Here is a 20,000-nt window from a genome sequence, read left to right as displayed (position 1 = left end):
CTTTATCTTGTTCTTCCTTTTGTTGCTCTAAACGACATTTCCGTTCGAGGTGAGAATTCTTAAGAGGTTGATGTTTCTAGTCGGCCCTTCTTTAGAATTGTACTCTGGTAATTCCCATTCACTTTCAGAGTTTCTAATATCGCCTTGGGAAGCGGCAACATACTAAATTATTGATTAATATCAATAAACATTACCCCCCTCCTACTTCCACTGCCTCCCCCGTCTTCATATTCTTGCCTAATTGAGACGGTAATTAGTTAATAACTCTTTGGTTAAGCAAATAGTGTGATTTACACGAGTATGGATTTGATTCATTCATTTTTTTTTTTTTTTTTTTGCATTTTATTCAAAGCAAAAGAAATATTTGAATAAAAGACGTTTGGATAATGAGCCTAATAAAATGAGTAATATAATAATCTTTTAGTTGGAACTTTTTTTTTTTTTTTTTGCAAGATAAAAAAATCAACTTTGATTGACACTGATGACATTAAGGGTATTTTTTCGCCCTCCCTTTTAAGACTAGATCACTATTCGTGTTTAAATTGACTTAATTCTATAAAAGCACTTTCTTCATGTTTTTTTTGTTTTCTTTTTTTACAAAAAAAAAAAGAAAAAAATAATATAAAAAAAACACTTTAAACATTTTTTTTTCTTTTAATTACTCAAGGAGATTTTTTTAAATACTTTGTAATTGTTTATATTTTACTCCTCCCACCCTTTTTTATATCCTTTTCTTTCACAAACCTCCTTCCCAAGATCTCCAATCATTCTTCCATTCCGATCTCTTTTCCATTTCGATTCTATCTAAAATCCCTTAATAGAATCCCGCGCATAATGCACGCATGCGCGTCTGTGTGTATACACTTAACTCCAACTGTGACTATCTTCCCGATTACACACTTAACATGCAATTCTGTTTACCCCCCCCCCCACACTCCCCATTTATTTCAACTACACACAATACAAACTCGACTATTTCGAGAGTCTGCTAAATTTAGCCAATGAAGGACATCGCGATTGTGTAGGAAATTTAATTTAAGAACGTTGCCGGTAAACATCTCACTCTCTATTTTTTTAACCCCTTTAATTGTATTAAGACACAAACAGATCTGAGTACACTTTTCTATGAAACAATATAACCAAGATATAAATAAGAAACTTTATTAAGTGTAGGCTTAGATGTTACAATCCCTCTAACAAGTTTAGATGAAACTTGAAGTATCTTTGGCCCGATGAGTCATAACCACTATTCTACGATATTTATAACATTAACATACTTTAATACATTCATTTTGCATAACTGAAAATAAAGTTTTTTACTTCTATATTATTATTATTATTAGCAAGGAAGGGGGGGGGCTTTGCAGTTTCACCAAAAGAGCTACAATCAGACATTTACTATTAAGCCTTTTGGATCAGAGTGTGGTGTCTGTTCTTCAGATGCTGCACTTCCATTTCTTGTTCTCTTTCGGTGGAGGAGCGGCCCTTCACGACTGAGACACTTTTTTTTATTTTTGTACCTTTTCTCCACGTTAAGAAACGGCCCTGGTGTCTAACACTGCCCCGTGTGGAGGCATTGTAAATAGGTAAAATAATATCAGGGCGTCTCCATTTACGCTGAACATCCACAGAATGCCAACATCAATATATTACATATGAATGAGTCCCCTGTGGAATTTCCACAGGTCCCACTAGTTATTATTATTATTATTATTATTATTACTAGCGAGGGGGGGGGGACTTTGCCCGGGCGTAAAATACGCTTAAATATGATATTTTAATTTGTCCAGATTTCGTATATATTATTATACAGTCATGATTTCAAAAGTAAAATAAAAAGTATTTGAGTGCCATCAGCTAGAATCGAAACTGAAACTGTAGCATTCAAAGCACGTGACGTTACCACTGTACCAATATGACATGCTATGAACTGATTAAAAATTAAAAAATACACTAAAATGAATGTACAAAATGTATAACGATTTTTAAAGACCTATAAAATAACGGTCCGTAAAAAATCCAAACATTTGAAGTTCCTAGTGTCTTTTAGTTTCGGAGGAGATAGAGTTAAAAAATAGGGAGACAGACAGACAGACATATATCCATTTATATTATTATTATTATTATTATTATTATATGGAAAAATGACTTATTTTGCTATCTAATTTACATATGTATTTATGGTGTATACAAAAACGTATGGAAGTTAGATGATGATGCTGAAGTTTCTCTAAAGGTTTACAACAATATTAAAAACCATCAAGACCCGTCTAAATTCTACGAAACGAGATTTATATTTAATCAACAAATATTATTCTGGATAGCACAAAAATATTTTATTGAACAAAAAAAAAAAAAAAAAAAAACAATAACACGCAGCAAATATTTGCTGCATGTGATTGGTTTTTCTGTTCAATTAAATATTTTTGTGCTATCCAGAATAATCTCTATGAAGATAAGTGTCCATCATAGTTTAAATATATAATTGACCCAAATTATATGAAATAAGTGTTGATAAATACCCCAAAAGTAATATTGTGCTACATAATTCAATACAAATAATAAAATCACATTGTAAGAAACAATCTTTAATTTACTTCTTCAGTCAAGCTCCTCTTGTTCTTCTTTTCACCCTCTGTTTCCTGTGAATGCCCCCTTTGATTTTGACTGCTGACTTCTTTGTTCGGTGGAAGAACCACTACATGTTGAAATTATTACAAGTTCCTTTCTCACGCCTTTATTACAACCATCATCATCAAAGTTACATTTCTTGGCCTTTTGGACAAGATAAAAGTGTACAGATGCTGCAGTGCTGCAGTGCTGCACTTCATTTTCTTGTTCTCTTTCGGTGGAGGAGAAATCCTTCACGACTGAGACAATTTTTATTTTTGTACCTTTTCTCCACGTTAAAAAACGACCCTGGTGTCTAACTCTGTCCCGTGGGGAGGCATAGTAAATAGGTACAATCATCATCATCATCATATTATTATTATTATTATTATTATTATTATTAAATTTTCTAATCTTCCTTCTTTCCCGGGGAAAGCTATATTATAACATGGAAATTATTATTATTATTATTATTATTATTATTATTAGTGTTATTATTATTATTATTATTGTTGTTGTTGTGTTCGTTAACTTCACACCGTTATGATGCTTTACGCCGGTTAATTTTTCACTCAAGATCGAGTTTTCACACCAAAGCGAGTGAGCATTTTCAAAAGGTCAATTAGACGGAAATAACCTGACGTAAGATATTTGCTGTGCCAAAATTATCGCTACTACTCACTAGGAGTTTTCACACAGGCCATCATCAAAGAATTCTCTTAGAAAACAACCTGCGGTGTTCTCTGGAGTCTGAGTGACAACGAGTCTCACCAGATTTCCAGTACACACCACCTCTTTGAACAACCTTTGCAAATTAGTTTGCATTATCGTAATAGCCGTTTACCAGTGATTCATCGTTTATAGCGACCATTGGTCTTCACTGGAATTTGGGTAGCAATAAGCCACCCCAAGGTCCCAGACCTCCTCACACTCATTCAGTGGAGGTCTGCTTAGTGCTTTCTCTCCTCAGTCTTTCCATCCTCCTTAACCCTGCTTATTGGTGTGGCACCAGTTCACGGTGACACTAAAAAAATTTAAATATATGGGGTGGGGCGTAAAGATTATTATTATTATTATTATTAATAATAATAATAATAATAATAATAATAATAATAATAATAATAATAATAATTAGAAGCATTATTGTTCTTTATTACGCTTACGCTCGCTCTCTCTCTCTCTCTCTCTCTCTCTGTCGCTCTTTTTCTCACACACACACACACACACACACAGACAGACAGACAGACAGACAGACAGACAGAGGCAAATTTCCTTTTATTCATATAAATATAAGTATAATTATTATCAGTAGACGCAGAAATATAAAGCTGCTGTTCGTGAGTTTAAAATTTTCTAATCTTCCTTCTTTCCCGGGGAAAGCTATATTATAACATAGAAATGTTTTAAGTTTGAAATCGATTGGAAATTGATTTGATACAACTTTTTTTTAGGAGATGATCTGATAGACGACCGTAGTGAAATAGATAATGATGGCAGCTGATGACCTGACCGTGCCAAGTTCGAATCCAGTTGGTTCCATAGTATCACTTTTATTTATGTATATTATAACATAAATATCAATTTCTCCAAAACTGTTATTAAGATATGAATTCTGAAATCGGAGTAATTTAAAACAACAAATTTTGTACCCGTAACCTGTTGGATAAAGCTTTGACTATTAACTCAATGGTTGCTGGTTCTAACCCAGGCTTAGGATGAGTGCTGGTCTAGTCACACTGAAGAGCTGTGATACAGCGAAACAGTCTGTATATATATATATATATATATATATATATATATATATATATATGTATGTATATATATATATATATATATATATATATATATATATATATATAATCACAATCGGAATCGGGAATCAAAAAACTCAGTATTTTGCGGGGTATCTGAATCGGAAAAAAGTGTGCCAATTTTCTGATGCCAAAAACGATTCTTTTAATTGTCTATTTTTATTTGATTTTTTTAAACAAATTCTTCCACGGTTGGTAGTAACGATAAAATAATCAATATTTATTGATTTTAAAAATAATCAATATTTATTGATTTTAAACTTATAGTAAAACTAAAACCTATACATCAACCCCCTCCCACAAGCGTGTTTTTCTTACACTTGAGATAATATATGTACATTCAACGTGTGTTTACGGTAATCGAGAAAAATTAACAACTCTATAGTTAAATGTCTAGAGCAGTGGTTCACAAACGGGGTCCACATGGACCCTAAGGGTCCATGGAATATTTTTGGGGGTCCACAGGCAAAACATAACAAAATTATTATAATTATTATAGTTGTTGTAGAATACTTTATTTGCATTAAATTAGTTTTCATTTAAAAATAAAGCTTAATTATATAATATTTCTTTGATCATTAAAGCCTCAAAATTTATATTAGCGAAAAATAGAAGATTGTCTTATGACCAATAGTTATGAAGGAGTCCACCAAGATAAAAAAAAAGAAGGGAAAAGAGGTCCATGAGTAAAAAAAGGTCGAGAACCACTGGTCTAGAGATTTATAAAGAATCGGAATCAGGAAAAAAATTCGAACCGTCCCATTACTAATATATATATATATATATATATATATATATATATATATATATATAGTAATTTTGGAAAATATATATAGCAATTAAGCTACACATAAGAATTTATCTGGCAGTTGCTCTAGTTACGTGTCAAGCTCTGCCGAAGTAAATGCTGAAAGTTGATACATAACCTCAGCAGGAATAACCTTCTTAGTGACACACAATATGGTTTCCGCTCTGCAAGATCTACCGCAGATGTGCTGACGGTTATATCCCACAGGATTAGTGAATCTCTTGACAAAGGCTTCCTTTCTAGGGCAATTGCTCTCGACATATCAAAGGCCTTCGACAAGGTATGGCATAAGGGTCTACTTCACAAGATTTCCAGCTACGGTATAACTGGAAATGTTTTCTCAATCGTTAAATCATTTCTCTCCGATAGGCTCATAAGAGTAGTGGTAGATGGACAAAAATCGGAGGCCTGCAATATAAATGCTGGAGTCCCTCAGGGGTCAATCCTGGGCCCAACTCTCTTCCTGATCTACATCAATGACCTCCCTAAACACATACTTAAATCATTCGTTGACATCTATGCTGATGACACGACCATCTACGGCAACACATCAAAGGCTGTAAATGACAAAGTTCTCTCTGATTCTCTCTCCTCTGATCTCGAGCGCGTGGTTCAGTGGGGGAAGATGTGGCTGGTTACCTTTAATGCATCCAAAACTAAACTGCTATCCTTACATCATCAACGCTCTGATCCCCATCTGGCATCAATTGTGATGGATGGCTCTCGTCTGGGTGAGGCCCCGTGTTTTGACAAGCTTCTGGGTTTGACCTTTACTCCTGATCTGAAATGGAACACGTACATCAAGTCTGTTGCCAAGGTCGCTGGAAAGATGGTGGGATCCTTCTACCGCTCCAGAAGATATCTCACTACGGATGCAATTCTCTATCTATATAAAAGCCAAGTACGTCCAAGGATGGAATACTGTTGCCATATCTGGGCAGGAGCTGCTAAAGACAGCCTATCCTGCCTTGACAGAGTACAAAATAGACTTCGTGGCTTAGTGGGGGATGCCCTTTTCTCTACCCTGCAACCTCTCTCCCACAGAAGAGACGTTGCGAGCCTGTCCTTGTTTTATCGTTATTTCCATGGCAGATGCTCGTCTGAACTCCAATCTCTGGTCCCCCCTCGCCAATCTTTCACGAAAAACACCCGTCTAGCTGAATCCACTGTGAAAAATTTCCCCCATTCTATATCTGTGCCTAAATCAAAATGCAGATTCCATGAACAAAGCTTCTTTCTTAGAACTGCACGCCTGTGGAACTCTGTTCCGTCTGCCTGCTTCCCTCCGGACTACAACTTGGATGTCTTCAAGTCCAATGTTAACAAATTCCTAATGAACCTCCCCCTTAAGTAAACATTTCAGCAAATCTCTTCACTGACGTAATGTACTTGCAATAACCCTTATCCTTGAGTGGCTTCCGGGCCTTGATAAGTGGTGATCACTGTGTAAAAAAAAAAAAAAATAAATAAATAAAATTTTATGTAAATACATGAGCACTGACTGTCGTCTAGATCATCGAGTTTCAATCCTGGCTTGAGGTAGTTGGTAGTCTAGCCACACTGAAGAGTTGTAATACCACAAACCAGTCTGTGTCGATAACTATATATATATATATATATATATATATATATATATATATATATATTTATTTCTTTATTTTTATTTTTTTTTTTACACAGTGATCACCACTTATGAAGGCCCGGAAGCCACTCAGGGATAAGGGTTATTGCAAGTACATTACGTTAGTGTGGAGATTTGATGAAGTGTTTACTTAAGGAGGCGGTTCATTAGGAATTTGTTAACGTTGGACTTGAAGACATCCAAGTTGTAGTCAGGTGGGAAGCAAGCAGACGGAACAGAGTTCCACAGGCGTGCAGTTCTAAGAAAGAAGCTTTGTTCATGGAATCCGCGTTTTGATTTAGGCACAGATATAGAGTGGGGGAAATTTTTCACAGTGGATTCAGCTAGACGGGTGTTTTTCGTGAAAGATTGGCGAGGAGGGACCAGAGATTGGAGTTCAGACGAGCACCTGCCATGGAAATAACGATAATATATATATATATATATATATATATATAACGAGCATGAATAAAGACAAGGAGATAAAGATATACAGAGTAAGAGAGAGGGTGAAGGAGAGGGAGCGAGAGAGAAGGAAAAGAGAGGCAGTGTTTTTGCATGAAACCTGTCTTGATTATCTTTTATCCCTAAATCACCAGAGCAACTGTTACAGAATCACATGGCTTCCTAACAATTAGGGCTATGACAGCAGAATGTATACATAGTTGATAGTCTAGCCACACTGAAGAGCTGTGATATAGCGAAGCAGTCTGCGTCGATAACTCTTGGCCTTTGGGTCAAGATCAAAGTGTAGTATCTGTTCTTCAGGTGCTACACTTCAATTTTTTGTTCTCTGTTAGTGAAGGGGAAATCCTTAACGACTGAGACAATTTTAATTTTTTGTTCCTTTTCTCCCCATTAAAAAACGACCCTGGTGTCTAACTCTGTCCCGTGGGGAGGCATGGTAAATAGGAACTATATATATATATATATATATATATATATATATATATATATATATATATATATATATATATATATCCATTGTTTTTAGAAGGTAAGCCGAAATCTGTTTGAACAAAGTAAAGAAAACATTTTTAATCCATTAAAAGCTGTTCATCTATTTTCGGTTACACATTTTTCCTGCACTTTTAATAGGCTCTTTTCGTTGTTACGCAAGAATTCCTTTGTCTTTAAAAAAAAAAATTTTTCTCTGTGAATAATACAAAATCCTTTCTTTCTCCTCTACCCTGTCTTCCTCACATTCGAATGTTCCAAATATTCTTTATTATTTTTATTCATTTTTTATGAACAGGAAATAGGAGGTCTATCTCGTGGTAAGGATACTGAACACAAACAGTTTATGACCCCAGACTGTCACAGTGAGAGGGAAGATGGCTGGAGTGGGGGAGTCATTGGACACGGCCAACCAGAACCAGGTGCGTACCATTCTCAACCATTTTTATAGTGAAACTCATTTTCTTAATGTGATTGTAGTGTGTTTTGTTTTTATTGCATTTGCGATTTTCTTTTCTTCTTTTTGTAATTCTATTTGCTGGCATACCTGTGTATGTAGACATTAAATATATTAAGCAGACACCAAAACTTGGTCAGAGAAAAGAGAGAGAGAGAGAGGGGAGCGGAGGTTTAGCATGAAACCTATCTTGATAAAATTATCATCATCTTTTATGCCTAAATATCCGTAGGAAGTGGCAGAGAATTGTGCAGCTTCCTAATGATATAAATATATTCGAAATGTGGGCACCCAAACCAAATAACGAGCATGAATAAGAGAGAAGGAGATAAAGATATACAGAGGAAGAGAGAGGGGGAATGAAAGGGAGCGAGAGAGAAGGAAAAGAGAGGCAGTGTTTTTGCACAAAACCTATCTTGATAACCTTTTATGCCTATATAACCATAGGAACTGTTACAGAATCACATGGCTTCCTAATAATTAGGGCTATGACAGCAGAATATTCTTACCATTGTTTTGACTCTCGAGTATATATCCGACGACACAGTTAGAGACACTTGATCAACCGAGAATCACATCACTCTATATAAAAGCATATAAGATATTAACGGATACACACTCGAGAGTCAAAACAATGGAAAGAATATTCTGTTGTCCTGGCCCTACTAATAATATATGTATGTTTGAAATGTGAGTATCCAACGTTGGATAAAGAGAGTGAAATTAATAACAAGTAGCAATGATAGAAATAAAGAGAGAGAAAGAGAGTATAAAATAGAGAGATAGATAGAAAGAGAATGGAAAGGTACGAGTAAGAGAGAAAAACAGAGGAAAAGAAGGAGGATAGAAAACAGAAACAAAAATTATAACTAAGTAATTATCTCCTTAATATAGTCTATCTTAAGTTAGTTTTCTAACTTGAGGATTGAGAGACGCAGACGGACAAAGGGCATTGGCAACATTCACTGAAATGAATGAACTTCTCGTACATGTAAACATGTAAAACACAAGGGAACTCTGCTGAGATTTCTTCAAGGTTTTATTGGAAAGAGAACTTACTAATGCAGAGAGAGGGAGTTAAAGAGGAGAGAGGGTGAGAGAGAGAGAGAGAGAAGAAAAGGAGTGACAGTGCTTTTGCATAGAACCTATCTTTATCACCTTTTATGCCTAAATAACCATATGTATGTTTGAAATGTGGGCACCCAAAGTTGAATAAAAGAGAGTGAAATTAATAACAAGTATGAGAGAAATAAAGAGAGAGAGAGATAGAAAAGAGGAACAAAGAAATAGAAAGAGAAAAGAGAGAGAAACAGACAGAAAGAAATACCGAGAGAAAAAGAGGAAGAGTAAAAAGAGAAAAGAAAGAAAGAAAGATGGAGAAAGGGAAAGAAAGAGAAAGAGAGAAAAGGAAGAAAGATGGAAAAGAGAAAGAAACAGAAGGAGAGAAAGAAAGAAAAAAGAGAAGGAAGGAGGAAAAAAGAGAAAGTGAAGAAAAGAGAGAAGTATGTAGAGAAAGATATAAGTAACGAGAAAAGAGGACAGAGAAAGAAGAGAAAGAAAAAAAGAAAGAAACATGGAGAAAGAGAAAGAAAGAGAAAGAAATGGAAGAAAGAAAGATGGAGAAATAGAAAGAAAGAGACAGAAAGGAAGAAAGAGATAGAAAGGGAAGGAAAGAAAGAAAGAAAGAAAGAAAGAGGGAGAAAATGAAAGAAAATGAGAAGGAAAGAAAGAGAGACATGGATAGAGAAAGATATAAACAATGAGAAAATAGGAAAGAGAGAGAAAGAGCGAGAGGGGGAAGGCGAGGGGATAGACTAAAAACAATGTGCTAACAAGGAAGCTATCTTAATACAACAATCAACATCATCTCTCATGCCGAAATATCCACAGGAAGCAATGTATAATCACACATCTTCCTAATATAAGTACATTTCAAATTTGCTCACTCCGCACCAAGCAGGTAATTTCCTAGGAATTATGTGTTAATGCCTTGGATGTGCATTAGCTTAATCAGGGGTAATGCACATTGGCGGCCCCTAATCCAATAAGGAACTGCTGATAAATACCATTTCGGTAGGTTCTAACTTAATTAGGTGCGTCACTGCCAGCACGATTTGAGATCAAGTACTCTTCGTCCGCATCATCACAATAAGTGAACATTTCTTTTTTTTTCTTTTTCTCTTTTTTTGTCTCCATTTCAGTTTTTCATCAGCAAAAATTACCCTCATCCCTGAACAATAAAAGCATACACCATAAGAAAACGCTACAACAAACATTCTTTTATCCTGGAGATCCGACTAACGTTTCCAGGCCCACACATAAGCCAAACATTGGTCATGTCCCTGACTGTAGTCAGTGGATTGATCTGAAACCAGCCTCAGAGGACATTACTGCTTTAAACCCACAATCAGAGAGCAGAGGCTCATCGGCTGGTACTCACCGACACCCTATAGTACCGCAGGTACTATATTAAGACTAAACCCCCCCCCTTTTTTGTTTTTTAATCTCTGCCACATTCAGGGTCATATAATAGAACCCACATCTGACTTGGTTCCAGTGCAGTCACCAAATATTTAAGTTCATTCCATTCCAATCCCTCTAAAAAAAAAAAAAAAAAAAAACGAAAAACAAAAAAACAAAAAAAAACAAAAAAATGATTCATACATGAATGTATACCAATCATGGAGTTCAAAACCTTTTAAACATTCCCATCAAATTTTAGTCCATTTTTCATCCAAATTTTAAAAGACAAAAAAAAAAAAAAAGAGACACAAAAAAAAGAGACACAAAAAAAAATCACCCTGAACGTTTCAATAATGGCTTCAATTTGCTGTATATATATATATTTAAAAGTACTTTTACATTTCCCAGATAAAAGATACTTTTTGAGTTGTACACCTTCGTTATGTTTTATATGATTATCATTAATGTTTAAATAATATATGAATACCCTCCCCCCAGAAGAATGACAAATTAAAACATATCAAACACATATCACCACTTAATATAAATAATAGCTATGTATATATAAAGAAAGGAGTTTGGATAAATTCTGATCAAATGTAATGATGAATGGAAAAAGCGGATAGACCAAAACAATAAAAGTAACAGAATTTATTATTATGTTTGTTTCGCTTTTTGTTTATCGAAGGATTTACCCGGAAGTATTTTTTTTTTTTACAAAATTAATATCTTTACTCATTTCTGAGTAAAGATACTGAGTTCCATCTATATATAAAGATCTGTATATAAAGAGTTCTATCTATATATAAAGATATATACTGAGTTCCATCTATATATAAAGATATATATATATAAAGATACTGAGTTCCATCTATATATAAAGATATAAATATATCTATATATAAAGATACTGAGTTCTATCTATATATAAAGATATATATATATATATAAAGATACTGAGATCCATCTATATATAAAGATATATATATAAAGATACTGAGTTCCATCTATATATAAAGATATATATATATATATAAAGATACTGAGATCCATCTATATATAAAGATATATATAAAGATACTTAGTTCCGTCTATATATAAAGTGACTGAGTTCCATCCATATATAAAGATATATATAAAGATACTGAGTTCCATCCATATATAAAGATATATATATATATATATATATATATATATATATATATATATATAAATATACTGAGATCCAATCTATATATAAAGATACTGAGTTCCATCCTCATTAAATGAGGATGGAACATAAAAAAAACACCATGTGAGTAAACTTGATTAGTCTATCTGCTTGCATCCAATTGTCTATACAAAGATATGCATGTGTTTTATTGAATAAAACTAACAAGGACATCTTTATATTACTTGTTTTGATCGGACTATCGTTCTTGACTTGAGTGTTATTTGTGCAACGTTTCGTCAGGCATGTTGGTTGCCATTTTGGAAAAAAAAAACGAGAAAAGTTACTAGCTCCGTAGATGGTTTCGTAGTTGTTTTTTTTTTGGGGGGGGGCAGTGGTATGAAAAAAAAATTGGTTGAAAAAGTGGAGGCAACACTAATAAAGTTCGAACTAAGATGAGAACAATAGTCCGATCAAAACAAGTGATATAAACAATCAGCCCTCATCTAAAAAATTCAGAACTGCAAGGAAATCTTTAATCTGATAAGTACTAATTTTGCTAGTTTCATTTAATGAAAAATGTATAAAAGAGTTTATATATATATATATATATATATATATATATATATATATAGAGAGAGAGAGAGAGAGAGAGAGAGAGAGAGAGAGTCATCCACATACAGCACTCCTAACCATTACGCTATTCGCTGCTGCTAAGATGGGTATGTGGATTAAGAATGTTCAAACATTGTCCAAACACCTAAGCTCCATTTGTTTACACAAAGATCATCGCTTAATACACTATTGACAGTTTGTTTATCACTTCCGAGTGTGCTCAACCCAGATATAGAGAAAGATAGAGAGAGAGAGAGAGAGAGAGAGAGAGCATAGTAAAGATTAATATAAGTATTCTCTTTAAAATTGGAACCTATCAAAAGCTCAATATGCAAAACAGAGCAACTGAAGAAATAGGCAAAATAGATGATGAAAAATAAAATTGAATAAATTAGAATATTTATTAATCCGTCAAATAAAAACAAAAAAAGAAATATACAGAGTTTAGCACTGCTATTCAACCAGACTTATATATATATATATATATATATATATATATATGTTATATATATATATATGTCCCAACGAAAGAAAATATGTATATTTAAATGAATGGAGTCACCAACTCATGAGATTTTTATATACTTGTTTTATTATTTAATATTTTCATTTGTCCAATTATTGAAATAAGTTAAACACGTTTCAGACGATTATTTATGTCTCTATCAGAAATTTTGTGGCAAAAGTAGTTTTGGTAAGGCAATTCCGAGAATAAATGTTCTCACAAAGTGGAATGTATCTTTAAATTGTTAATTCTTTGACTCAATTGCAGCCTACCCTCAGTTAGCTGACCTGACCCCAACCAAACTCAGGGTGGGCTACACTTGAGTTAGACGAAATAACAATTTAAAGATACATTGCATTGGAAAAACATTAAAGATAAATTGCATTGGAAAAACATTAAAGATACATTGCATTGGAAAAACTTTAAAGATACATTGCATTGGAAAGACATTAAAGATGCATTGCATTGGAAAAACATTAAAGATACATTGCATTGGAAAAACATTAAAGATACATTGCATTGAAAAACATTAAAGATACATTGCATTGGAAAGACATTAAAGATGCATTGCATTGGAAAGACATTAAAGATACATTGCATTGGAAAAACATAAAGATACATTGCATTGGAAAAACATTAAAGATACATTGCATTGAAAAGTATTAAAGATACATCGCGTTGGAAAAACTTTAAAGATGCATTGCATTGGAAAAACATTAAAGATACATTGCATTGGAAAGACATTAAAGATACATTGCATTGGAAAAACATAAAGATACATTGCATTGAAAAAACTTTAAAGATGCATTGCATTGGAAAAACATTAAAGATGCATTGCATTGGAAAATCATTAAAGATACATTGCATTGGAAAAACATTAAAGATACATTACATTGGAAAAACATTAAAGATACATCGCGTTGGAAAAACATTAAAGATACATTGCATTGGAAAAACGAAAATCTCAAACAGTAAAACAAGTACATAAAAAACACAACAATTGTTGGTGACCCTATTTATTTCATTTGGCGTTTGTATCTTTAAAAATAATTTCTGTAAAACTTAATGTGTTAAGAGGTGAATAGTGAACTCGCAATGGCTAGAAAAAGAATGTTTTATATTATCGGCAAGAATATGAGAAAATATATATCTAGGATCACGACTCATACAAAAGGTTCTCTAAACATATCAAGATGGCGGAAAACAATAAATTACTCAAATATATAAAATTCGAGACGAAAAATTTACATAACTTTCACTTTTAGCGCCATAATAGTTTTGTGTGTTATTCTAGTCATATGAATTATATATCGTATAACTACCGTTTCTTATTAGCTCACCGAAGTTAAGCAATGTTGAGCCTGGGCAATTCCAGATTTGCGACCATTCGGGAATATCAGGCACTGTGCGTAGAAAGACGTCGACATTTCCAGCAGCTCCTGCATTCCCCATTGCCTCTAGCTGTTTGACCCGGTTCTGCTGCTGGATCACGGTGGTTGGGACGAGAGAGTAAGGTTGGCTCTGCATGAACATTAAACAAATTCTCACTGTGAGTCGTCCCTCTTCTCTACAATTATTAGAGCGTCTTTGTTGTTCTGATCATGTATATAAAATAATGAATTAAAAAAATATAAACTCAATAATCTAACTATCTATCTATCTATCTATCTATCTGTGTGTGTGTGTGTGTGTGTGTGTGTGTGTGTGTGTGTGTGTGTGTGTGTGTGTGTGTGTCGGTGTGTCCTTGACAGAACTCAGATATAAATATACATTTTGCTCACTAGGATTGAGTCAGCTCCAGCTACAAAGTGTTTTAGGTGATCCAGGAGGCGCAACTTCATGTCGCACTCACTTCAGATGTCAGCATTCGCTGCGGCAAACACGTGCTTGACATGCAGGTTCAAGAAGGCATCTTGCAGCAAGTTGTTGTACACTATTACGTGGAGTATAGCCTTGTTGCTTACTCGCCAGGTGTTTATTCGGGGGTGCGTCTCTCGCAGTGAATTAAAATCCAGATACCAACCTGGAAATGTCTATGATCCAGCGTGGTACATACAGCACCTAGCCTTCCCAAATGGTCACTCATCTGGTACTGCCCAGGCTCCTCATTGCTTAACTTCGGTGGAAAGAACCAGTGTGTTGATATGCTTGTGCCATATATATATATATATATATATATATATATATGGCACAGGGAGGAAGTGAGGAAACATGGCTGTGGAAATCTTTTTACCCGAATACGATGTCCAGCATGTTAAAAATATACCATTTGTTGTAAAAATCTAATGGATAAACATCTAAAGAAGTTGGTGAGGACAGGATATTTTTACGGAAACATAAATCGTAAAATTGCCACTCATTAATGAAACAGCTGTAATGGAAAAATCCAGGAAATAAACGAAGGTTATAAAAAAGAAAACGTGAGTCTTTGAATTTTCAACAAAACTTTGCACAATATATATATATATATATATATATATATATATATATATATATATATATATATATATATATATATATATATATATATATGAAGATAGTTAGAAGAAGAGAGTAAATTCAATTCTATAAGGGGAGACTTATCAGGATAATATAAAGCTCAACAAATTTCAATGGAGCTTATATAGGAGACAATAGTACTGGAAAATGAATTCCCAAACACGATATATTGGAAAATATAGAATGAGTCATTCATTTAATAAGGATATACATACATTTATTTGGGGGATAAAGGGGACGCTTTATACCAAGGTATTTCGAAGCCTAATGCTTCTCATCAGAAGAGTAGAGAAGATGCTAGGTAACATAATGGGGATGTGACGCCTAGCGAGGGAGTCATCAGGAACGAAATAAATAAATAAAATTTTTTGATGTTGTTAGGGGGAACTATATTAAATTCTAAGATAAAGGAGGAGCGTACTATATAAAGTGTAATGTAAAAAGGAGTATAGGGTTTCTATCATAGTTTTAAATAATGTAAGTAGTTTATGTATTTAAGATTCAGGGGGAGGTATATGGTTAGTTGGGTTGTGGTTCTATTTTATCCGTATGTAAGATATATAGTGTCTATGTAGGGGGTTTAGGCTAAAGGTTTTTTTATCGACAGCGGTAACTAAGACAATAACAGCACTTAGAGACGGTGTATGTTTTCAGGTGTAATATTATGATGAAGAATTAAAGCGATTAGTATATGACGTCCGAATGTACACAATCATTCTCTTGTGGGCAGCTATCTGGGTCGTTGCAGTTACAGTTTGGGTATTTACTACAGGAACAGTAGCAGAAATATATATAATAATATTGCATGTTAATATTTTCCAGAGACAAAGTAACCAATGAAATTTTAACAAGGTTAATACAAAAGTGCTCAAAACCAAAGTAGGGCAAGATATACGATTTGTTTGTTTTACATAAGCATTTATATATCGCTACACATACATGAGCATGTTTCGGCCAGTCAGTTACAAGTAACTAGAGACCTTTTTCAAGAGATACTGCGGTCTAGTACCTTTGTATAAGTTATATGGCTGTAAGAGATCTCTAGTTACTTATAACTGGCTGACCATAACATGCTCATGAATGTGTAGCGACGTATAAATGCTTATGTAAAACAAATAATATATATATATATATATATATATATATATATATATATATATATATGATGAGCTGTGAAAGAGCAAAACAGTACTATACGTGGATGACTATATATATATATATATATATATATATATATATATATAGATGTTGTTTGTTTTGGTTTTAGCGATATGTTTTGGAGGAATTCAATTATTTACGGAAGTGCATTTTTACCTAAATGCGAGTTGGGAATAATTTTCTCTTTAACCAACTTGGTACCCCCACATGGGGAGCGGTATATTATTTTTAAAATATAATTTATATTTAAAAAATAATAATAATAATAATAATAATAATAATAATAATAATAATAATATAAATAATCCAACAATAAAGATGAAGTTTATAAGCCATAAGCTTCTGTAAACTTGAAGTAAACAAGTATTAATATTTATATAGTAAATCCCAACCAAATAAAAAAGCTCAATAACACAAATATGGGAAATAGAGCTAGTCATAAAAGAACACAAATTTAAAACTGTAAATTTTATTTTACATGAATTTATTGTTCCACAGGATACTCAAATGATATATTAAAATTTCCTTGATCCTCGGAGTTTCAAAGAAATGCGTTCTTCTCATCAGAGGAAAGATATTAGCAAATGAATATTATAGAAAAGCTATGAATTTGCTGGTACTGGCATTAATTGAAACAGCATTATATGAAAACTAGTCACAAATGCAAAATTTTTTATTTTTTAAATTTTTTTTTCTCTATTTTGTGAACTCTTTGCACAAATTTTCTTTTTTGCATTTTTGCAGTTTTCATGTAATGCTGTTACAATTAATGTCAGTACCAGCAAATTCATAGCTTTGCTATAATATTCATTTGCTAATATTTTTCCTCTGATGAGAAGAGCACATTTCTTTGAAACTCCGAGGATCAAGGAAATTTCAATATGTCTTATTTGAGTATCCTGTCGAACAATAAATTTATATAAAATATAATTTTACAATCTTAAATATGTATTCTTATATATATATATATATATATATATATATATATATATATATATATATATATATATATAATAATTTATAAAATATATATGGCGATTAAGCTACACTGAATCTTCCGCGTTTCATCCACTCTAGGATTCTTCAGGCTTAGTAGTTTATATATATATATATATATATATATATATATATATATATATATATATATATATATATATATATATATTACTCAAGTTCACCCCTAACAAAGCATATCGTCACTTACACGCACGTAAGGGACTACTATTTGGGACCATGCCTAGGAAAGATTAACAAGATGTTGGTTTACATTACATTTAAACTTCTGCATATCAGTACAGACAGGGTAGCAGGTAGCAGGAAGGGAATTCCAAAGTCTAGTTGCTCGAGGGAAGAAAATATTAGAATAGAGAGCTTTCTGGCATTTAGGAACTTCAACAGTGAAGGGGTGAGATTTTGTTGCTAAGCGTGTTTGTCAGGGATATGTACGTCGACGGGGCACAAGTACAACGAGTTCATCAGAGCATATTCCACTAAAATATTTATAAAATAGGCACAGAGATGCAACATTGCGGCGACAAAATAATCATAATAATAATTAAGAATTTTGATTTTATTTAAAATTCAAGTCTCATGCATTTAGATTGAATAAATTTCTCGTTTCCATTAGATATTTGGAGGTGGATTTTTTTTTATAGAATTATTTCTAAATAGATATGAAAACTTGAATTATTTCTTCTAAATTCTGAATATATAAATCTACTTAAGGTAGGCACAGAAGATCAACCTAAAACTAATATTTTTAAGCTTATTCATTTTTTTTAAAGTAAAGTAATTATTTTATTTTTTTTTTTTCCATTTCCTAATAATACAGAAAATAAAGAAGAGAAAAGTTCCCAAGCTGAAAATCAAATCACTTTTCTCCAAAAGAATCTCTCTTTTTTGCGAGGCAATGAAATGTATTCAATATTTCATTTAAGTTTTTTTTTTTTTTTTTTTTTTGTTTTTAACGAAAGGATGAATTTTTAAAAATGAAAGTTATTTTTGAATACGCATCTGCTGATGGAGGAAGCGTTACGGGCAAATGAGAAATGCGCTTTGTAAGAACTAGCAAGGATACCCGGCGTTGCCCGTGTCTCATATAAAAAAAATAATACCAGTAATTGTCGACATTATCATGCTTAATACAAAAAAAAATACCTACCATTCCAGTAACTTAAGCAAATTTTATGCTATATTGTATAATCATTGTCTGAAAACAGCTAAAAATGACTTGGATATAATTGTACATACGCTTTATGTAGAATATGACTTAAAAACAATAATCTAATCTAATATATAAAAGACAATATGTCTGTCTGTCTGTCTGTCTGTCTGTCCCCATATTTTCAAACTCTATCTCCTCTGAACCTAAAAGTTGCAGAGTAGCGCTAGGGGCGTCAAATGATTGGAGTTTTTTACGAACCATTCTTTTATGTCTCTTCAGCCGATTAAAATTGTTTTCAAGGGGTGAAAAATGCGTCAAAATTGAAAAATTCCTGACACATTTTGTACATCTATATTAGTTTATTTTGAATTTTTAATCTTTTTTTTTTTTTTTTTTTTTTACACAGTGGTCACCACTTATCAAGGCCCGGAAGCCACTCAGGGATAAGGGTTATTGCAAGTACAGTACGTTAGTGTGGAGATTTAATGAAGTGTTTACTTAAGGGGGCGGTTCATTAGGAATTTGTTAACGTTGAAGTTGAAGACATCCAGGTTGTAGTCAGGTGGGAAGCAGGCAGACGGAACAGAGTTCCACAGGCGTGCAGTTCTAAAAAAGAAGCTTATACTATATATATAGTAATTTATAAAATATATATGGCGATTAAGCTACACTGAATCTTCCGCGTTTCATCCACTCTAGGATTCTTCAGGCTTAGTAGTTATATATATATATATATATATATATATATATATATATATATATATATATATATATATATATATATTACTCAAGTTCACCCCTAACAAAGCATATCGTCACTTATACGTAAGGGGCTACTATTTGGGATCATGCCTAGGAAAGATTAACAAGATGTTGGTTTACATTACATTTAAACTTCTGCATATCAGTACAGACAGGGTAGCAGGTAGCAGGAAGGGAATTCCAACTCAGTTAATGTGCTTGTAACGTTGGTACAGGGATAACGTCACCAGCTTTGAATGCTATAGTTTTGATTGCGGTTTCGATTCCAGCTGATGGCACCTAAATATTTATTTTTCACTTTCGAAATCACGACTCTACAATAATATATATGAAATCTGGACGAATTAAAATATAATATTTAAGCGTGTTTTACGCTCGGGCAAAGCCGAGTGCCTCGTCCTTAGTCTTTATATATATAAA

General features: G+C 33.1%; 1 protein-coding gene across 2 annotated transcripts in view; it reads left to right on the top strand.

Annotated features, from left to right (window-relative positions):
- LOC145242993 (protocadherin gamma-A11-like) overlaps positions 1 to 11,387 on the top strand; it is a 212,498-nt gene extending 201,111 nt beyond the window's left edge. The window contains exons 3-4 of one of the 2 annotated variants that reach the window (XM_080106121.1): positions 8,106 to 8,229; positions 10,466 to 11,387. In XM_080106121.1, the coding sequence (XP_079962247.1) occupies positions 8,106 to 8,229; positions 10,466 to 10,737 (396 nt within the window). In that variant the 3' untranslated portion in view covers positions 10,738 to 11,387. Of the gene's footprint in view, positions 1 to 8,105; positions 8,230 to 10,465 lie in introns of those variants that run through there. The other variant, XM_080106122.1, reaches the window with a different exon arrangement.
- Positions 11,388 to 20,000: the final 8,613 nt, after the last annotated feature.

The sequence above is a fragment of the Euprymna scolopes genome, chromosome 21 (assembly GCF_053919585.1).
Source record: "Euprymna scolopes isolate OS-2025 chromosome 21, ASM5391958v1, whole genome shotgun sequence".
NCBI classification, from domain to species: Eukaryota; Metazoa; Mollusca; class Cephalopoda; order Sepiida; family Sepiolidae; genus Euprymna; species Euprymna scolopes.
Note: the sequence above shows the minus strand (reverse complement) of the source record. Positions and strands in the feature narration are given on the sequence as shown.